Raw genomic sequence first — 21,038 nt, 5'->3', positions numbered from 1 at the left:
TTCCCTTCCCTTCCCTTCCCTTCCCTTCCCTTCCCTTCCCTTCCCTTCCCTTCCCTTCCCTTCCCTTCCCTTCCCTTCCCTTCCCTTCCCTTCCCTTCCCTTCCCTTCCCTTCCCTTCCCTTCCCTTCCCTTCCCTTCCCTTCCCTTCCCTTCCCTTCCCTTCCCTTCCCTTCCCTTCCCTTCCCTTCCCTTCCCTTCCCTTCCCTTCCCTTCCCTTCCCTTCCCTTCCCTTCCCTTCCCTTCCCTTCCCTTCCCTTCCCTTCCCTTCCCTTCTTTCCCTTCTTTCCCTTCTTTCCCTTCTTTCCCTCTTTCTTTCTTAACCAACTATGACATTTTTTAATAAAATAATTTGTTTCTGAAGGCGTGTACTTTGAGTTAGTTTGTGAAGTCCTTTGAATGATCTTGACTCACACACTTTGAAATTGGGTTATTAGCCAGGTGATGCGAGAGCTGAGATCTTGTCATGTACCTTGAAATTTAGGTAGCATGAAACTTTGCATATTTGAGCCATTAGTGAAAAGCTATTCTGCACTTTGAAGTCCTTTGCTCTTCTGAAGACCAAGACCAACCTATGTATAAAGATACTCCTCATTGAGAGTTAATTCACATCTCTTGCTGGAGGACTGTGACGCTAAGAGAAGAGACCTGATCCCTGCTCTTTGAATACTTTTCATCTGCGCAAATATTTCTGTCAGGCCACTGCAGGCTGCAGAGGTGAAACAAATCACGTAATGATAAATATAATAGAGAAATGCTGGGTGCAATTTCTACTGACGCTGTAGCTTAGTTCAGGCAGAGAACTGCCTTTAAGAACCAATAACTGCAAGCAGTCTTAATATCCATATTCCTATCTAATTTGATGTGAAAATTGATGTACATCTCTTTGACTTGCTGGGGTTTCATGTAGGAATAATGTTGATTCTTCAGATGAAAGACTGCAGAAATCAGATAAAAAGTTAGAGGCAGTTAATAAAGTCCCTAAAGTAATAAGATCATGTCATCACACTTTTTCATTAAAGTCTGTTTGTTCGACTTTCACGTGGAAAAAGAAGCTAAAAAATATAGTCCTGTGTGTATATTAGCTGTGTTTGTACAAACTGGGGAAAAAAAAGTATGGGTTAGCCTACAATAAAACACTCTAGAAAGTGTTTTATTGTCTCTGGTCAGCAATTCTCACTGGTCTTAATTTTCTCTTTTCTTCTATTCATGGAAATTTGGTGCTCTTCTCAGCTGTATGCTTGTGAGGGGTTGAAATAGTGCAGAAATGCAAAATTTGGGAATATATATAATGCATCACATCTTGTGGTCAGGCCGACCCCTTGAAATGGAAATGGTCATGAATTGAGCCCAAGCTCGCATCTCAGAGCTTAATGATTGTTCACCTAAAGAAGTGAAGTCTTGAATAAGGACTATGCATCACATACGCTCCCCTTAAGCAATGTCTTGACAACAGAAAAGAAACAAAATGTACTTTGGCCTTAGGAGGCAATATAATTATTGCTGTAATTCATATGAATCACCACAGTCTTCCAAGGAATTAAATGGGTGCTCATTGCTGAAGATGAAAGCTTTGCCTGTACTGGAATGTGAGTGTAATAAGGGGAGGGGAAAAATAGAGAAATACAAAAAGAGATTTTTGGGGAAAAAAAAAAAAAGAGTTAATCAGTTTGGTGGATTTTGCATGCAAAAGTATGTACTGTTAAATAATTTCATGCATAGTATATGTCTCAGGTCTTCAGGCGGTCTGGAATGCAGTATAAAAGCCTATACAACACAAGACTCTTCCATCCACTTCTCTTGCCTTATTCGCCCAGGTGAACAGGTAAGTCTGAATCTACCCAGTGTCTTTTTAAATGCTAAACTGTGACTTTGATGACTGCTTTTTGTTGTTCTTAGTTCTTTATAAACATTGCTAGGTGGGTTTTTTTTGTTGTTGTTGTGTTTTTTTTTTCCTTTTGGGGAGGAAAATTAGAAAGGCTTACTTCTATCAAACAGAAAGGCTTTATTTATTTGTGAAGCAGGGTGTAATGATGCAAGACTTAAACTTCAATACTGGCAATATTGTCTCTCAAAACATGCAGCTTCATGCCCCATTTTAGAGGCTGGTGCTAAGGGAGTAGCTAGCCAGAGGACCTGGCTGGAAATACAGTCTTGTCTTAAGATATAGGGACTAGTCAAAAAATAAATGTATTCTGAGTTCCAGGATCTATCCCAAGTCCTCTTTTCCATTGGCAGGAGAGCTGAGATCCTAGGAGACTCAAATACATTGAATTCGAACTAGGGCAAGACTTCTGACCAAGAAAATAATCCTTTTTCCCACTCCATGGCTGCCTGTTCTGGTCATACATACTTTGGGACCAAAGGACGCATCTAAAACACTTTTCTACAATTCTGCAAATGCTTCTGGATGGGCTGCTAGATAGTAAGTTCTAGCACTGAGACATTAAACTCAGGTATGTGTCAGGATAAGGCTCTGCGTTTCCACCCAGATGGTAGCTCCAGCAGCTGTCCTCCATCTCTGCTATAGTGGCACCATCTCCACTTAGTTGCTGCAGAGGGGAAATTGCCAAGGAATGGGAAATGCCTTTGCTGGTAAGGGTTGGGGGAGTTTAACCACAACTGGCAGCATGGTTCAGAGGCCACCTGCTCCAGCAGTCTTGAAAAAGATACAAGAAACTTCTATGTCATTTTCAGACTGCTCACTGTGGATTTTGGTCTAATAAATGACATTAGTACTAGGTTAAAGGTTGGACTAGATGATCTTAGAGGTCTTTTCCAACCTGAATGATTCTGTGATTCTATGATTCTATGAAATGATTATCCCTCTAACCACCTTGTCTAGTTACTTTCCCATGTTAACCCCACATCTGAGTTTTATAAATTCAATACAACTTTTATATTGCATATGATTTCTTTGCTGTGTTTCAGACATCTCTCTGTCCTGCAGCCATGTCCTCTAATGACCTGTGTCCTCCCACCTCCTGTGGCCCAACCCCACTTGCCAACAGCTGCAACGAGCCATGTGTCCGGCAGTGCCAGGAATCGACATACGTGATCCAGCCGCCTCCTGTGGTGGTTACCCTGCCTGGCCCCATTCTCAGCTCCTTCCCCCAGAACACCGCTGTAGGATCCACCAGCTCGGCTGCTGTAGGCAGCACCCTCAGCTCTGAGGGAGTCCCCATCTCCTCTGGGGGCAGCTCTTCGGGATTTGGGAGCTTTGGCTATGCAGGCCTGGGCAGCAGCTACAGCCGGCCCTACAATCGCTACAACACCTACCGCAGCGGTTACAACGGGCCATGCTAAAGCATGAGGAGCAAGTGCGAAGAAATGACCAGAAACGCTGAAGCACGACCCGACACAGGAGAGAGCTCATGGCCATGGTTTTCAGATGTGGTGTTAGGCACCCACAACTCCACCTGAAGTGCATGGAGCTGTGGGAGCTTGGCATCTCCTAAAATAAGGCATTTGCTTGTCTTATTCTTTGAATACTTCATATTTCTGATGAAACTTTTTTTTTCCTATTGCTGTAGATGGGACTTTATTATTTCAGTACACAGCAGCATTGAGAAAAGAAACCTAGGATGAAAAGACATATTAGCTGTTGTCTTACTGACTCCTAGAAATATTTGCTTACACTTTGTACTTTTTTATTCCACTTTTTGCTCTCATTAAAATTATGCTGCATCATAAACCAAGTCTCCTGGTGTTTGTTTGGTAACACCTACTAGCAGCCTGCTCTTGGTAAAATTTCTTACCATTTTTTTTTAGTAATTAACTGCTACTATTTCATATTGACTAGAGTTAAATATTCGGCTTACTACTTCTATGCTAAGAAATCATTTCTACAGCCAGGAAACTTTGGCTTCCTTGTATATACAAGGTAGATACTCTGCAGCGAAGTAGAGTCTGTGTGTGTGTGTGTGCGCGTGCATGTAAGTGCAAAGTAGATACATGGCAGGAAGACCATAGGGAATTTGGCAGGGTTATGCTCTAAGAAGAAACCTGCTCCCTCTGCAAATTGTATTGAGTATTTTTTTGTAATTAATGCCAGCTTATCTGAGACTAAATAAGTGTAGAAATTCTACTGTAGACAGTGCTCTTAGTGCTTCTGTGGTGCTGAAATAATTGGGTTTGGTGGAGGTATTTGCATGCACTCACTGGCTGCAGGCAGCTGTGGAGTTAAATGACAGGCTGAGTTTTCATCCCATGATAATGTCTGTAATTTCAAAGTCTATTTTCAGCATGAAAACCCATCTCTTCGTACTGGGACGGAAAGGATTTAAAAGAGTGTGTGTTAGTCCTGCGTCTCCAGCTCCAAGCAAGTAGGCTGTGATCATTTCCTTCCTAAATGACTAATGGAAGTAAATGTAAAATCAGGGACCTGCCATGTATTTGTGGTAAAATTCATGAGTGAGATCTCATGCAACCCTTGCCAGAAATAAATGAGGGACTGTGAAAAGGGTTTATACCAATGATAATAGGCAACCCCTTGCTCTGAGCTGATGCATTCCAAGTATGCATTTGTCTTTCTGTCTTGGCACTGAGACATCTTTCTGTGAGGTAGGTGGATCTGACACATAGGGCCTTGAGCAGAGAAATTCTAATTGCACAATTACAATTTGAAACGTAATTAACATATGCATTAAAAAAATTATTCAAACGCATTTGAAAAATAACTAAAGCCCACCCATTGTGGGTGTGGTGTTCTGAAGAAGCTCTGGTGAGTAAATAATTTCTTCCCTCTAGCATGAACTAATTGTTGTTGTTGTTTTCTTCTACTGTGCCCTTTGAATTCTGGTATAACAACCCCACTATAAGCTGTCTCTTTGCAGAAATACTCCACAGGTCTCTATGCAGAAGTTATTACATTTATTTTTTGACAAAAAGAGAAATTGTAATATAAGTTGTTTAAGCTTATTAGACCACAGTAAGATGCCAAACCTCAAAATTTAGTCATTTTAAAGTTCTTTATAACAATATTTGATTATCACTAACAATGAAAATAGCTATGTATGAAATAGGTACGAACTTTTAGGACTTTATATATCTACCTATATTTGAACATGCTTGCCTTCAGGGAAGGTGTCTGAGCAGCGTAAGTTGATATTGTGAAGCTCAAGTTGCAGGCTGTGCCTACATCAAATGCCATCCCAGATTATACACAGAGTGCATATTATTCATCTGCCTGTGTCAAACGACAATTTGCAGCAACAAATTGCAACAGAAACAGCAAAGATACCCAGTCTGATTGAACCTTAAGATACATATGTATCTTTGGTTTTAAGCACTAAGTCCTAATACTATGAGGCTATTAGCAGGGTTCACTGTCAATGGCCTCAAAGCAGGTGTCCTAGATTATTGTGTGAACTTCAAACGGCTGTGCAGTCTGTTTGCAATGCTGTCAATAACATCAGTATTAGTACAATTAGCTAAGATTGAGGTCTGAGATTAAAGATATAACTATCAAACCCACTGTCGACAGTGAGTGAAGGAGACTGCACAGGAGGGATCTGTGCCGTAAAGACTTTTACAGATTTGTACAACCGTTCAAAGCCTCTGAGGCATCCATTTCTTTGAACAAGCTAATTAATTACAGCTCAAAAGTTATTGCAGGTGGCAGTCTTCTCATCAGGGACACTGCTCTGTTCTCTGTGTGTCTGTGTTTCCACGCACAGATTTTGGGGTCAATTTTGTGTCTGGAGCCATTGCCCAGAGATTAATGTGAGTAAGATTCCAGTTCCCTTTTGATTAAGAGCTTTTTTCAGCCATTTAGTCACTTACAGGTGTCTCAGGAGGATGTTCTCACATTATGCAAAAACTTTTAATTATAATATGAATATACAGACCTGTCTCTGATTATATAAAAACAGCCATGAACATCTGATTCACTCACTTTAATTCAGCCCAAAGATCAGGACATGAAGTCATTCTGACTGTACAATAATGTGGCTGGACTTAGAACACTAATTATTGTAATCACTTTTAAGGAAGGTCATAGACATCTCTGAAAACATTGCTAGGTCCTTTTCTAAACTCTGAGTCTGATTTTAAAATTATTTAAGCAGAGCTTGGAAGAAAGAATATTTTTTTTTTAAATGATGAAAATCATCTATCAGTACTGCTATGCAAATTAATTCCCTAAATAGGTGTTGAAAAAGCTTGCTAATCCCTCAGAGTATGGAGAAATACTGAGGAATGACTAGGGTTGGTGAAGCTAAAAAAGGATAGAGTAATTTCTTTTTGAATCTCCTTGGAATATGATATAGCTTGAAACAAACCTTGAGGTATTTTTTAATTAAAAGTGAAATAGCCATAATTCCTGCCACCAGCAACAGTGACATAAATTTTAGAAGCCAATGACTGACCTGTACTCCCAAATCTTAATAATAGATTATTATAGAAGTGATATGAGGATTCATATCTGGGTCGCATATCTTAAGGTTCCACATAATATGATACTTTGCATGCCTAGAGTTTTAATAAAAGTTTCTGATAAACTTTGATGTTCTCAGGAACATATGACGAAGCCAAACAAGTTTCTGTTCCCAGGGGATCTTCACAAAGACGCTCATAATTTGGAGATGATTTGCATGTCTAAGTAATTAAAGTGCTAGGAGAGAAAAGACCTGAGTGCTGATCTCAGTGCCAAGGACTGCTTTTGTATTTTACCCCTTTACTATTTATCCTGCAAGACCTTTCTATGGAAAAAGTTTGATGTCATTGCACAGTTCAGAAAAAAAAAAAAAAAAAGATAGCAAGTGAAGAAATTGCTGATATTTTATGTATTTTTGATGCTTCTGCACTGGGCTACCACTGGTAACACATCATGTACCAGTACTACAGGGGCAGCAGGAGAAATTAATACTCCCATACAAAAGAAAGAAATCTTGTATGTGACTGCTTCTGCCTCCACAGGTCAGTTTTGCAAAGCAATATCCTTTGTAGGACTCTTCCTTGAGAACAAATGTCACCAAGCATTATTATACATGTGGAAGTTAGCTTAAAAGCAGCTGCTGATATGTTGAGGTCTGAGATAAGAATAAAGGTGCATCTGTGGATTCCATAAATTAAAAACTCCTAAGAGATGAGGCCCAGAATTAGAGAGCCAGGAAAGATGCTGTATAAGATTTGTGCTTCAGAATCTTCCACAGAAACAGAATAGTTTGATGTTATCTCATTGGACTGGACATGTTATACCTTTTTTTTTTTTTTTTCCATGTCAAAGAATTGGTATCTTAGTTTTTCTAGTTATATCTTGGCCTTTGTACACAGCCGTAACTCTTTTCAGTTCCTCCTGATTCTCACAGAGTTCTTCATTTCCCTTCACTTTGGCAATATTGAGTTTTTTCTCTCATCTTGAGGCCTGAGTTGGGTGTAAATTGTATGTGCGTTCCCAGCCATTTTCTGAAAAACTCAGTCTCTCTCCTCTTCTCCCTGAGAGTAGCTGGAATCCCTGAACTACAGCTGCTCATGGATCGGCTTCCAACTCATTAAAAGCTGAAATTCTTCATGATTTGCAACAATATTTACCTTGCAGAGGAGGGCTTGTACAAGGGACTGTATTATGTAAATTCAGCTTAATCTCCTTTAATGACACCAGGCAGATCCAAAAGAGTTTTGAAGGCAGAATAAATTTTTCTGAATTAATTATTCTAATGTTACCAGAAATTAACTTGGCCCAGAATATTTTAAGATGAAAGAAACTTGTGGTCAGATATAAATACCGCAAGATAAGGAAGTGAGGCAGTAATAAGCACAAATACTGAGGCAAAAAACCATGTAATCAGTAGTGGCTCATAAATAACTTCATGCACAAAGAATGTCCCAAGTTGTCAGGCAACTTGGGATGCAGTATAAAAACCTGAGCAACTCAAGGTTCTTCCATCCATTTCTCTTGCCTTCCTTGCCTTCGTGTATAGGGTAAGTCTGAACTCATTTGTTCTCTGTCTGTATGTTGAACTGTTACCTTGATGATTTTGTAGCTTTTCCTCTCTAATATTGTAGTAGATTCTTTTTTTTTTTAATTATTAATTATTTTATTTATTTTTTTTCCTCTGAGGGAGGAAGCTGGGAGGGCTTTTCATATGAAAGAGAATGTTTTCTCTTGGTGGCCAATTATTAAAATCATGGAATGGGGGAGTTAGACACATGTTAGTTAGACAGCAAGGTCCATTTATTCAACTTCAGGATCAAAACAAGTTATTAGATATGGCAACTGAACATAAAAAAAAATCTGCAGTCACTTCTTAGGTATGTTCAGAGTAGTGTGCTGGTCTGTGGAATATTTATCAAAGACCAGACATTCAGAGAAATAGGGGGCCAATACTGGCATTTTATTCTTTGCAGTCCTGGGTCACCAGCTCATCATGCAGAAAGCCTCAGTCCATGCCTGTCTTTGAATCCCAACTCATAGTTCTGCACACAAGGAGTAACCTTTAACTAACTGCCTCCCCATGCTCCAAACAACTGGACAGATTTCTACGGTAGCTTCTGAGAGCTGCTACTGTTTTTAATGTTAATAACAAGACAAAAAGTGGAAGTGTTCCTGAATTCAGCTGCCTGCCTTCCATCTCGTGTCAAACAAATGTTGAGTGCTTCAGTTTCTATTTTCCAGTGTCTTAAAACTGGGAGAAGGGACCTCCAAGATGGGACTTGCAGGAAAGAAAGCGATACAAAGAAGTGGGCAAGATTATTTCCCGTATTAGCGTTGGGTAGGATGCTTGTCATCCTTGACTGTTGAGCAAATATGCCAGCCTTGGATCAGGAATAACAGGCCAGGTCTTACCCATTCCAGCTGAGCACCTTCCCCTGAAGGCTACAGAATCAGCCTCCATTTCTCTAGGACACACCGAGCCCTAATAGCTTTCCTGTGTGCAGCCACTGCAAGGGGAAGTGTTCAAAGTTCCCTTTTTCCAGGGTAGCACTATGGCCATGTGGTTAGGGCACTCTCTGCAGTGTGAGCGACGAGGTTTTCAGCACCGCTACATGCCCCGGTTCCTGGGTGAGTTTACTAACCACGGAGGCTTCAGGGTAAGTTACCAAGCAAAATGCATTAGTGCTACCTTCCTTAGCAGTCTCCTTAAAGAAAATGCAAACTCAACCCTTTTTTCAAAGTACTCTGGAGCGAAAATTTAATCTTGCTCCCCATTTAATCTCTTGTCAGTTTGCTATATTAAAGAGAAGTTTAATCCAATTCTTGTATGGCATTTATTTCCTTCTGTTTCAGATTTACCTCCACCCCAGAGCAATGTCCTGCTATGATCTGTGTCCCCCCACACCCTGTGGCCCAACCCCACTCGCCAACAGCTGCAATGAGCCCTGCGTCCGGCAGTGCCAGGACTCAACAGTGGTGATCCAGCCCTCTCCTGTGGTGGTGACCCTGCCTGGCCCCATCCTCAGCTCCTTCCCCCAGAACACCGCTGTGGGATCCTCGGCATCTGCAGCTGTGGGGAGCGCTCTCAGTGCTGGGGGGGTCCCCATCTCCTCTGGCAGCTCCTTGGGATTTGGGAGCTTTGGCTATCCAGGTTTGGGCAGCGGGTACAGCCGGCCCTACCGTCGTTACAACACCTACCGCAGTGGCTTCTGTGGGCCATGCTAAAGCATGAGGAGCAAGTGCGAAGAAATGACCAGAAACACTGAAGCACGACCTGATGCAGGAGAGAGCTCATGGCCATGGTTTTCAGATGTGGTGTTAGGCACCCACAACTCCACTTGAAGTGCATGGAGCTGTGGGAGCTTGGCATCTCCTAAAATCAGGCCTTTGCTTGTCTTTTGTTATGCTTTACTATGTATTTCTGATCAGATGTCTTGTTCTCTTATGCTTTTTTGTATTTGATAATGACTAGGTAAAATATGTAATTATTAGAAGTTGTTCTGCATGACTGAATTAGTACAGTCCATTTAAGTTACAAAGAAGGAAGATCTCATTTTGCTGAGTGTGTCATTGTGAGAGGGATGAGTGGGTACTGTCCTTACTGGACCTTGGAAATGTATTCCTTACACTTTACATTGCTTCCTTCCATTCCTCAGCCTCATTAAATTTGTGCTGCATCATATTCTGAGTCTGCCTGTGTTTCTTTCTACTCTCAGCCCATTTTCCAGCCTGTCTGTGGTGAAACAGGTCTGTTTGCACATCATCCATGCCAGAAACTACTGTGCAAATAACTCCAAACCAATTGCTAAATGGGAATGAGTCAGATTTCAGTTGTGGACAACATTTTTCCTTTTTTTTTCTATATATGGTAAATCTAGCTGAAGAAAATTTGTCAAAGGCTAGAAAAGGCAGATGAGGTTCCCCTGCAATGGGTATGCCTCCTGTTGTAACATAAGCAGGCAATCTTAAAGTAAGCAAGCTGCTTCTGCTTACTTTCTTTAAATACCCTTTACCTATTGCACTATGGAGATGGAAATGGGTCCTTTAACTGTTTTGATATCACTCTTCTATGAAAAGTTGTTAATTTGACATAGATTTCTTCGAAGAGGGATGAGAATGGAGGAATAGGCTCACTTGAGAAAGGGGATGAGCTCCCCTTCAATGAGAAGTGGAATAGCCTAAATTCAGGGAAAAGTTCACTGAAGAAAATCATATTTCTCCTCATCCTTCTGTAGACATAATAAGTAAGAGGAGTAAGAGGAGTTATTAAAAAAAAAAAAAAAAGAGGTAGAGAGACTGGAGGAAAATCTGGAGGAATATGAGGAACACTAGAAATTATGGGGAGTGCTGAAATGCTACCTCCACTCACCTGTTCTCAGTTTGATCTACAAACTGGAAGGAGATTGTGACTTTTTTAACCTATCTGTGACACTTAAGAGGAACCCTTTAAAAGAAATGAGTGCTTATGCTTGTCTTGAGAGCACCTGAGCTTGCTAAGGGTGAAGGTGGAAGGAGAGGGGTGGCAAGCTGCTGCAACCCCTTGAGTGCACTTTGATGGGTGCAGCAGACCTCTTGGCAACTGTGAGCAGACTCCAGCAAGTGGTGGAGGTGAGGACGAGAAGGCTATGTGATGTTTTTGCAAAGTAATTAGTCATTGAAGTTTGCTGGCCTGGGACATGTATTTGTGAGAGAGAAATTAAAAGATTTTAAGTTCCATCCCTTTCCCACTGTGTCTTTATATACTTAGATCTACCTATTGTGCCTAGCAGATCTGAACTTTATGTGGCATTGCTTTATCCTAGCATGGCTGTATGTGTTGTAATAAAGGTGGTCTTCAGAGACTGGGAGCTTTGGTCCCTGAAGGGAATAGGCTTGAAAAGTTCTACGTGAAAGCTCTGTGTGATTCAGTGTTCTGTCTCCCCACACAGCTCGCAGCCTGCTATCTCTGAAATTTCTTACTTTGAATCTTTGTCTGTACAGACTGATGCTGAACTATAATTAAGGCCAGAGAAAGATGTTGACAAAGTTATACTGACTACAGTCATTACTGAAGCTAAATTAAAGGAGGTACATCAGTTCGATGAAAGAATCCATAATTTCAAGGAGTAGGTTTTCTTAATTAACAACAGAAGAGAATGGAAAGTTAGCAGTTTGATATTATAATACAGCAGAAGGCTAGTCTGAATTAAATGTATAATATGATTTTTTGCTGTCTCAACTGAAGCTATTGCTTGATTAAAGGGGATTCATTCCAAAGATGTCATCCTTCATTTACAGTTCCAGCAAAATAACTTTCTCTTATGGAACTCAATCTGCCTATCTAACACAACAGAGGAATTACAATTGCACAGTAGCAATGTGACTGGAGAGTCATGGCTAAGGCACTACAGTTCAAGTATCTCTAACATATCCAGGTGGACAGACAGCATCATTTCTCCCTAAAAAAATACATTTTTCTACTGCTGTAATCTCCTTCTGCAACTCTCTGATAAGCTTTAATCTAATTGACTGCATTAAACCCCTCTGCAGTTGTAACCTCTGTGCTTATAAAGTCTTGCTGAAGTTGGGATATTTCCTTTGTGTATTCAGAAAGGAGAAAGGTCTGGTATGTGGCTTATTTCTTTAACACAAACAAAACAAAACAAAAAAACCTAAAGCGTGATTTCCTCCCTTAATTCATACCACAGACTGCTCTTTTTGTAATAAAATTACTGTAGCAACAAGTGTTGCACCATCCTAAAAGTGAAAGTTTTATTCAGTGCTGCAGAATATGAGCTAGATTATTGTGTTCCAAAGAAATTTTCTAGACAAGACAAGCTGCTTGTCAAATTATTACTCTATTGGCTTTAGAAGTGTCATCCCATGTTAGATCGGGGCTTATGTAATTGGGAAGCATGTGTGCAATAACACAGTACCAGACAGTACAGCAGCAGCATAAAAAATAGCGCATGATACTGTATACACGCTCTGAAACAAACAAACAAACAAAAAACAGTCATCATCTTCTTCTAGACTGATAAACTTGCATCTGTTAATCTCTGAACAGATTGAAGAATTTGGTCCCATGGATGGAAGTGGGACACTCTTTGCTCTTGCTGTCAGTAAAGGCGTATTTCAATGCCAAACTTTATAAAACTGAAATCAAAATTATAGTGTCTGCTGTGCCTGCAGGGATTACAGAAGACAGAAAGGTTCTGAAGGACGAGAGCTTTTATAGCTTTCTCAGGCTCCCTGGAGGACCCAAGACATTCTTGCACACTTACTAACTAGCTCCTGCATTTTTATTTTTTTTTAATTCTTCTCTTTTTGCATATGGCTGTGTTCCAACTAGTAAAATTGTTTTGTTTACTGTTTATGTTTATTGCCTGGACTTATCCGGGTGTTAGATGAAAACCACGATCCATGGTGTCTCTTTCATCTTTACGGTTTGCATTTTAAATATGTCTGGCTCCATAATACCAACTCCACCTTCCCAAGATGTGGATGAGTCAAAATTCAATTTGGTTAGGAATTTTGTCTGCTCTTCAGCATTTTGGTCACACTGGCTCATGGGAGCAACGTCATAGCAAGAACTTTTAATTTAAGACCTGAGTGTGCAATTTCATCCCTGATAAGTGACTGTGAGATTTAGGTTTGCTACTCTTTGTGATATTCCAATGAGCAATATCCCAAAGCTCCTGGGATGATGAGATTGAATCAGTGGAGCTAATTTGACACATGAACACCTTCAGGAGAGAAATTGTGACTCTCTTATCATCACCGTACCTTTTGATGAGCTTTTTTTTATTATTATTATTATTATTTATTTATTTTTAATACATATTTCTATCATGGTAAAGAAATAGCTACTTCTACAGAGGAATATGTATTTTAACATTCTGACACCACAGTGGTGTGTTTGTATGTGTGTATTGGTAAGGGTATTGGAGAATAACCGATAAATCTCAAGGGACAGGAGAGCTTCAGACAGTAGTGTCACTGGTTGGGGCAGTATGGGTAATGTCATCTCATACCTAAGAACATCCAGTGACTGATGATTGGAATGAGATTTTTGAAGCATGTGATTTTATGCAGACAAATTAAATTTTGAGGAAAAAATGGAATGACTCCAGCTTCTGAAGCCGTATAATGTGATGCAGTTTGGGAACTTTATTAGTAATCCTGGTCACATTTTGAACACTGACTATGTTCAAATAATGTCACACACCTTCAAATCTTCTGTTAACTCAATATTTGCATGTCTGAGCCATTGATGAAAATTTGTTGTGAATTTTGAAGACCTTTGTTCTTGAAAACTGTGCAATCAGCATTTATTTCCCAGGAGATCTTCATGAAGATACTCACAGTTTAGATATAATTTACATGTCTCTAAGTGATTTAAACATTAGGAATGGGAGATTGGAGTACTGCTCTCTGCCGTAAAGTATGCTTATACATTGTATACAATTACTTCTTAATCTAGAAATTGTCTTTGAAAAAGAAATTGAAATGTTGCACGTTGCAACATTCTTTAAGACCATGCAAAATGAAGACAAAGTAATTCACTTTCAAGAAAGGAAAATATATATATATATATATTAAACACTTCTGTAGGTAGCTGCCATTAATTTGGAGTATAATTTTGTATAATATTGGAAGACATGGTAGGGGAAAAGAATTATGTAGCTGCACATGTAAAACCTGTGACTTTAATGACCCCATAGGTAAGCTTGCTCAAAACTTTGAGTGCCAGTGTCTCTGACTAGCCAAAAATTCACATGCATCCTCAATTTGACCTGAGCTGCTTTTCCTAGAGTCTGATGTAGGAATAAAGTTAAAACTGCAGACTCCTTAGATGAAGGATGTTGACGCTCAGTCTCCAAATTGAAGACCTGAATCTCAAATTCCTTCATGGAAATGCACTAGCTTATATTAAATGAATAGATAAAACTGCCGACACTCTTTCATCCTGTCTCCTGAGTCAAGGAAGTAAAATAATATTTTCCCTCAAATAATAATTCCCTGTTTCCCAGGAAGTACTTTTGAGGGTGCTAAAGTGGAATCAACTCTGCTAAGGGCTTTCTGTAGCAACATGGTTATCTGAGTGTGTGCAGCTGCACAGCTGCTTGAGAGGAAATTGCTCTGGTTCCGAGTCAGAGCCAGATGTGTGAGCAACTTATGGTCTTCATGAAGTGGGAGGGGGAAGTCACAGGGCAGTGTTTATCATATGCATCTTTCCTAATATATTTATTCATCTCTGTCAAATGATGTGCACGGCATATATTGCCCTTAGGATGCAAAATAATTTCCTTAGTAGCTGAGATGAATCAGTTGATCTGACCAGGAATTAACAGGGCTCATAAGATGTTTAAGATAAAAGAAACTTCTGTAGTGGGATGCATACGTTATGATGAGGAAATTAAAACAAGGCAACAGCAAGGAAAAATAAATCATCAGCTGGGAATATTTTGCATACAAGAAGTCTTTAGCAATTGGCTGGTAAATAGCTTCATGCACAAAGTATGTCTCAGGTCCTCAGGCACTCTGGGACAGAGTATAAAAGCCAGCACAGTGCAAGTTGCTGCCATCCACATCTATTTTATTCTCCTTGGTGAAAGGGTAAGTCTGAATCTTTCTATGTCCTGAATGATTTTTTATTTTTACACTGGCCTGTTTTATACCAGTCTAAGGTTTATGTTCTTCATCAGTGTGTGTGGGAGACCTGCAAGTAGCTCTTCCCATGCAGGGAGGCAGCTGGTCTTTGAAGGGTGGCAATTGCTGGGAACAGGGCTTCACTCATTTTTCAGTTGGGTCACTGGAGCATTCAGTTCCAAGATGCTGAAGTCACTGCATGTGAACTGCTCAGCAACTAGAAGTGGGTGTGGAGAACCTGCACAGAGATTTTTGGCTCTTGGAGCTTTTTCTGAAGGTAGAGAGGTATGTGGACTTGAATTTTTCAAAAGCGTGCTTAGTAATATTGAAAGTGTATCCTTTCTTGCACCAGGATACCAGGAAAAATAATCCTTCTCCATCCCTAAGTACTTTGGGATCAAAAACGTTTGAATTGTCTCCTTCTAAAATGCTCTGTATACTTTGGCACTAGATCTCCCTGGCAGCACCTCAGTAGCCTGTAACTGAAATATCAGCACAGCTCCCATCTATTTTTTCTTATCAAATAATTTGAGACAATGTCAGCTTCCATTTCTTCTTTTAATAAACGGGCTGAAAGTTGCTTTCTCTTCAAGACTGATGTATGAGGAAATAAGCACAAAGGACAGGGGAAGAGTAAGAGTTAGGCAGAATATTTGTTTTGCTGTTTAAGAGGCAAGCCTGTATGCGGGGAGGATACTGCCACATTATCAGGTTATGCTCCTCACTTATCCCTGCTGAGGAATTTTATCTTCTTCCCTCTGTTGTGGAACAAATTGCAACATGGGACAAAGTTTCTCACAACTGTATGGTCAGGACATCAGAAATACAGTCCCTTACTTCCTACATACTGCAGGCTCCATACAACCTAGGGAGTGTTGTGAGAAATGAGCTAACAGAGACTGCTCAGGATCAGGCAGAACTGCCCCTTGAGCTATCCTCCGTAATGGAGAGGAGTTTGGGTTTCACTGAAATCCCCTTTCAATCCAAGACTAACACATCATTATTTTCTCCCCACAGTCTCTAGTTAGTTTTTGGTACTCTCCAGCATCTCAGCATCTCAGTTACACAACTATAATTACAACTTGCTTCTTGTACTTACTGTCTTCTCCGTGTTTCAGATTTACCTCCATCCCACAGCCATGTCCTGCTATGACCTCTGTCCTTCCAACCCCTGTGGCCCAACCCCGCTTGCCAACAGCTGCAATGAGCCCTGTGTCCGGCAGTGCCAGGACTCAACATACGTGATCCAGCCCTCTCCTGTGGTGGTGACCCTGCCCGGTCCCATCCTCAGCTCCTTCCCCCAGAACACCACTGTGGGATCCTCGGCATCTGCAGCTGTGGGGGATGCTCTCAGTGCTGGGGGGGTCCCCATCTCCTCTGGCAGCTCCTTGGGACTCGGGGGCCTTGGCTATTCAGGCCTGGGTGGCCTTTATGGGAGGTCCTACCGTCGCTACAACCGCCGTGGGAGCTGTGGGCCGTGCTAAAGCCCCAAGGAAAAACCACAAAGGAAAGGAACCAGAAGCTTAAAAGCAAGATCCAGACACAGGACTGAGTTCACGACCATGGCCTTACGCTAGCTGACCACCCTCAGCTTTTCCCTGAGCTAATGGGACTGCAGGAGCTTGGCATTTCTGATTTAATGCCTTTCTCTGTTATCAATGAGGTGAAAAATGTAACTTTGATTGCTGCATATTGGCATTGGGTGTCCAGCCGTAAAGCATTGCCTTGAAATGGATGACTAGTTTTATCCATATTGAAACCTATTGCTTTCCTGTGCTGTATATTTTATTTTATTTTTTAGTTATTCTACTTCTTGCTCATTAAACTTATGGTGCATTATAAACATATCCTCTGATGTTTTTCCTTCCTTCTTTTCTTTGGAGCTCTTTTTTAGATAAATTTGTCAGTTTATATGTTGTCAGGACCAGGCAGATCTTCATTTAAATCATACCATAACAATTAGTAAGGAGATAATTAAAGACATATGTAAACAGTGAGTAATACCCCTTTTTTGATAAGGTATTTTTCCTTAGCCACACTTCTTTCGGAACTACATTAAATATTCATTCCTGGCTAACAAACAGTGGGTAAAACAGGTGGGGAAACCTAATCCTGTCTTACAGGCAATGTCTTTTCATCTCTTGCTCTTCCAGTTCCTTAGAGCTCATAAAATCCCAGCAACCTCCTCTATTATTTTCCTGACTCATTTTTCACACTATGAAGAAGAATTGCCATCAAGAAAAATGGAAGTAAATAATAGCAAAAACATTAAAAATTAACAAATTAGAGAAGAAAAATATGTATGATTCTTCCTTTGTTTCCTTGTTTGTTTAGGAATACTGAAATTAAGGGGTAATTGTTTACTAAATTATGTGGTGATTAGGGGACCTTTGAGGTGTCACCAGAAATCCTCAGAGCAATAACAATTACCCTCCTGTTCTAAACCTTGGGGAAGATAATGACTTCTGAATTGCTAAACAAATATTCATTAACACAATTCTGATGCCATAAGGATCCCAATTAAACTTTCATTCTGCAATTTGAAATGACATGGACTAGGGCAGATTTTCTAAGTTAACTCAGCACACTAGGGAGCTTTGCTCCCAGAGGAGGCTGAGGGACAAATGAAAACCAAGGAGTCTCACGTGCAACACCACAGGACTTTATTGTGACAGGGAAGCATAGCAGGCGATTACAGAAACTCAAGGTGATCCAAGGGGAAAGGCATGATGCAGGTACTGCGTCGTGGGTACTGGTGCCCTGCTCAGGGCCCCAGGGCCAGTTGAGGTGGCAGGAGGCTGCAGGGGATGCCGAGGCAGCAGCCAGGGCACTCTGTGGCACAGGGCAGTGGGACACTGGGCACACAGCCACATCCAGTCCCCAGGCCCCGGCAGCTGATGGGTGCTGCTGGTCCCCAGGGTTCTTGCTCCATGTCCCCATGCCAGGGTCCTTGCTTCAGAGCTGTCACTGGCTCTGGGCATGGCTGCGGTGGCCTTAGAAAGACCCACAGCTACCGCGGCGGGACCTTCTCCACCTGGTACCAGGGAGGCAATAGCCCATGCCACAGGAGGAGAGGCCAGAGCTGTAGGACCTGCCAAAATTGCCAAAGCCACTAGAGCCATACAGGCCCCCGTAGCCCAGGGAGCCCCCGTAGCTCAAGTCATCCCCATAACCTAGGCAGCTCCCATAGCCCAGGGACCCGCCATAGCCCCCCAGGCCAAAGGAGCCCCTATAGCCCAGGGAGCTGCCATAGCCCCCCAAGCCCAGAGAGCCCCCATAGCCCTGGAACCCCCCCAGGCCAAAGGAGCCCCCAAAGCCTCGGGACCCTCCAAAACCAAAGGGGCCCCCATAGCCCAGGGAGCCCCCATAGCCCAGGGAGCTTCGGGAGCTGAAGGAGCCCCCCAGAGTGGCTGGGCCCGAGGATCCCACAATGCTCTCCTGAGGAAAAGAGCTGAGCACAGGGCCCGGGACTGTCACCACTGCCGGCGGGGGGATGATCACAGCTCTGGAGGGGGGACACTGCTGCACGCATGGCTCATTGTAGCTCTCGGCAATTGGCTGAGGGCAGGTCACCCCGTAGGGTCTGTAGGACTCCATGGAGCAAGACATCCTTCTTGTAGTGGTTGTGAGTCTGCAGTGCACAGCAAGAAGCAAGTTTAAGGTAAATGGACAAGCCTTAGAGCTTCACTATGAGGAATCTAATGAATCTAATTTATAAGCACAGCTTAAACAAACAAACATTTGCTAGTATATTTACAGTACGTTAAGAAAGGAAGTGTCAGTTATAGCCAGACATTTCTCTATGTTCATATTGCTTCTCTAGTAGCACCCAACTTCCAAGTGAGAACATTTGTTCTTACGGGGCAAATGCTACCACAAGAGGTATTTACTATGCTCCCTCTGATACTTTTAAATTTCCTAGTGCATGTAGCTCCTGAATTGGAATTAAAATGCCTGGGAAATGGATAGTCAAAGTAACATTATATAATTGCCCATTTTGCTGTAAGGAGACCTTCCAACACCTGCAGTTTTCCAAGCCTGCCATTCCATAGCATCACATATGATTTAGCATTAATTGAAAAAACTTGAGAAGGACAGAGGTTGAGCCAAATAGGACTTACCCTGTTCACCAAGGAGAATAAGCCAGGAGAAGTGGGTAGAGAGGCTTGGAGTATGGAGAGCTTTTATACATTTCTCAAACTGCTTACAGGATATGATACACCCTTTGCGCCTTAGGTCTTACATAGTAACAAAACAACCTTGATATTGAGGGATTTATTTTTGCTTGCTTTGCACTGCCACTCCCCATCTTTGAAAAAAAAGGTGTGATACAATGCCAGTACCAAGTCATGGGCATTGGATTGATGAATGATGGGATCTTCCAGTCATCTAGTGCCCAGCACCAGCATTGGCACATCTGTTATTTAAGTACACTTTAAGTTTTATATAACACATATATGTTTTATGTAACATGACTACTATGTGGCTTACTGGTTAAAAATAAGTCACAGATAACACGTTTGCTACTAGTCAATATTTGCTGTATAAAGGTTTTACTTTTTTGTTGTTGTTGTTTTCAGATAGTGAACTTACAATGACTGTCATCATTTGGGCTGCTCAGTGTGGCAAATCGAATCTGACATCTGAAGTTGCATCACAGGATAGGAAATGATGGGGCCTTTAAATAATTTGGGTCTGTGGTCTTGAATATCTCATTATAGACCAATCACTAGCTCTGCTGCTTGCCTGCAGCGTAATGCACTCAGGGGAGACCATAAAAGATATCTAGAGATACAGTGGTAAATATTGTTGCTACTGAAGTGAATGCATTGAATAAACTACTTTAATTCACATAACAACTACCTCTATCAGAAATTTGGAGGAGAGATGGTTTAAAAAAGTTTATCAAAAAGAACAAACTTTTTTTTTTTTGTATATCTCTTTCAAGACCTTTAGTGTGAAGAACAATAAATATTCAAGTATAGAAGGAGTGGCAAAGCGTCCCCCAGTCAGCCACTTCAAAACAGCCTTTTCTTTTTTTTTTTTTTTTTGAAAATAGTTACAACAGCAACTAGGAGTCATTTTGGAAGGTGAAACACACTGAAAGTGGATAAAAAGGGGGGAAAGAGGTAGTACAAAGAAGAATTTCAGGTATCCACATCTGGTTTAGAAACATTTTTTTTTTTTAATCTTTGTTTGCAACCCAAATGACATTAATTACTGACGAATTATAAAGTGGCTTCTATTGTTATTTTACTGTTGTCTTTGAAATGTCAGTGACACATCTCAGAGATGTTCCAGATCTTCCTAGGAATGATAAGAGGCTTCACAAACACCTACTAAAAATTCATATTCAATTGTTGTAGGATTGTTCTACACCGACGTGCTACCATCAGCATGCAAATCTTGTGCAAGAGCATCAGTTTAGAGGTGTGTGGACCAAGTGCTCTGTGTCATAATGTACAGCTTCATGTGTAAGAGAGGGGGTCATGTAGGGGTGACAGCATGAGATCTGGAGACTATGAGAGCAGAGAATTTAGGACATCAGTTTGAGACCTTTTGTTTTTCAGAACATGGACGGATAACTTGTTCAGCCTGAAAATTCAGGTAACCTTTAAGGGGGCTCTTATTTTTTCCTTAGAATTTAAGGTATTAGAATTTCAGGCATATTACCAAAATACAGGCTCATAAAGGGAGATGAAGCTACAATTTGCATTCATAGCATGGACATTGTAATCTCCCCAAACTTATTAATATTTATTAGAATAAAGAGCTTGACATTATGAATGAAAATCAAATTGTTGCGAGCGTCAAATTTAAAAATCACAGCCTGATTATGGAAGCAAAATGAGTGATGTTGGTTGGCATATTTTTGAATGATGCTGTTTCATAACAAGGGAGCTTCTAAATCCTGCCCTTCTTCATTTAGCATGATTATAACAGAAATTGCAAGCATTAAGTGTTAATGAGTGTTTGTGAAGCAGCTTAAAGTCATTATCTTCCAGGTGCCTCTCATTATTATCAGCAAATCCTG

The 21,038-nt window shown here is 41.0% G+C and overlaps 2 protein-coding genes across 4 annotated transcripts; one reads left to right on the top strand and one right to left on the bottom strand.

Moving 5' to 3' along the window:
- The first annotated feature begins 5,643 nt into the window (after positions 1 to 5,643).
- Positions 5,644 to 10,096, top strand: LOC308183558 (feather keratin 1-like). 3 transcript variants are annotated; one of them, XM_080569764.1, is made up of 3 exons: positions 7,902 to 7,920; positions 8,917 to 9,030; positions 9,227 to 10,096. In XM_080569764.1, the coding sequence occupies exons 2-3, from the start codon at positions 8,926 to 8,928 to the stop codon at positions 9,596 to 9,598; spliced, it is 477 nt and encodes a 158-aa protein (XP_080425890.1). In that variant the 5' UTR covers positions 7,902 to 7,920; positions 8,917 to 8,925; the 3' UTR covers positions 9,599 to 10,096. The 3 variants fall into 3 exon arrangements, with proteins under 3 accessions (XP_080425892.1, XP_080425891.1, XP_080425890.1); XM_080569766.1 differs by lacking the exons at positions 7,902 to 7,920; positions 8,917 to 9,030 and adding an exon at positions 5,644 to 5,721; XM_080569765.1 differs by lacking the exon at positions 8,917 to 9,030 and having other exon boundaries at positions 7,881 to 7,920.
- A 7,554-nt stretch (positions 10,097 to 17,650) lies between these two features.
- Positions 17,651 to 19,250, bottom strand: LOC308183556 (uncharacterized protein). The gene is made up of 2 exons (XM_080569761.1): positions 19,126 to 19,250; positions 17,651 to 18,635 (listed from the first exon to the last, which is right to left on the bottom strand). Exon 2 carries the CDS (start codon positions 18,611 to 18,613, stop codon positions 17,999 to 18,001), a length of 615 nt encoding a protein of 204 aa, XP_080425887.1. The 5' UTR covers positions 18,614 to 18,635; positions 19,126 to 19,250; the 3' UTR covers positions 17,651 to 17,998.
- Between the last annotated feature and the right edge of the window lie 1,788 nt (positions 19,251 to 21,038).

The sequence above is a fragment of the Anser brachyrhynchus genome, assembly GCF_964034855.1.
Source record: "Anser brachyrhynchus genome assembly, chromosome: 28".
NCBI classification, from domain to species: domain Eukaryota; kingdom Metazoa; phylum Chordata; class Aves; order Anseriformes; family Anatidae; genus Anser; species Anser brachyrhynchus.
This window is presented reverse-complemented; position numbering and strand designations above follow the sequence as displayed.

Bases quoted from the DNA above. Each gene is read 5' to 3' on its own strand.
- LOC308183558 (XM_080569764.1), top strand. From the start codon at position 8,926: ATGGCCATGTGGTTAGGGCACTCTCTGCAGTGTGAGCGACGAGGTTTT. The intron at 9,031-9,226 runs GTAAGTTACCAA...CTTCTGTTTCAG, and splicing joins CTAACCACGGAGGCTTCAGG to ATTTACCTCCACCCCAGAGC.
- LOC308183556 (XM_080569761.1), bottom strand. From the start codon at position 18,613: ATGTCTTGCTCCATGGAGTCCTACAGACCCTACGGGGTGACCTGCCCT.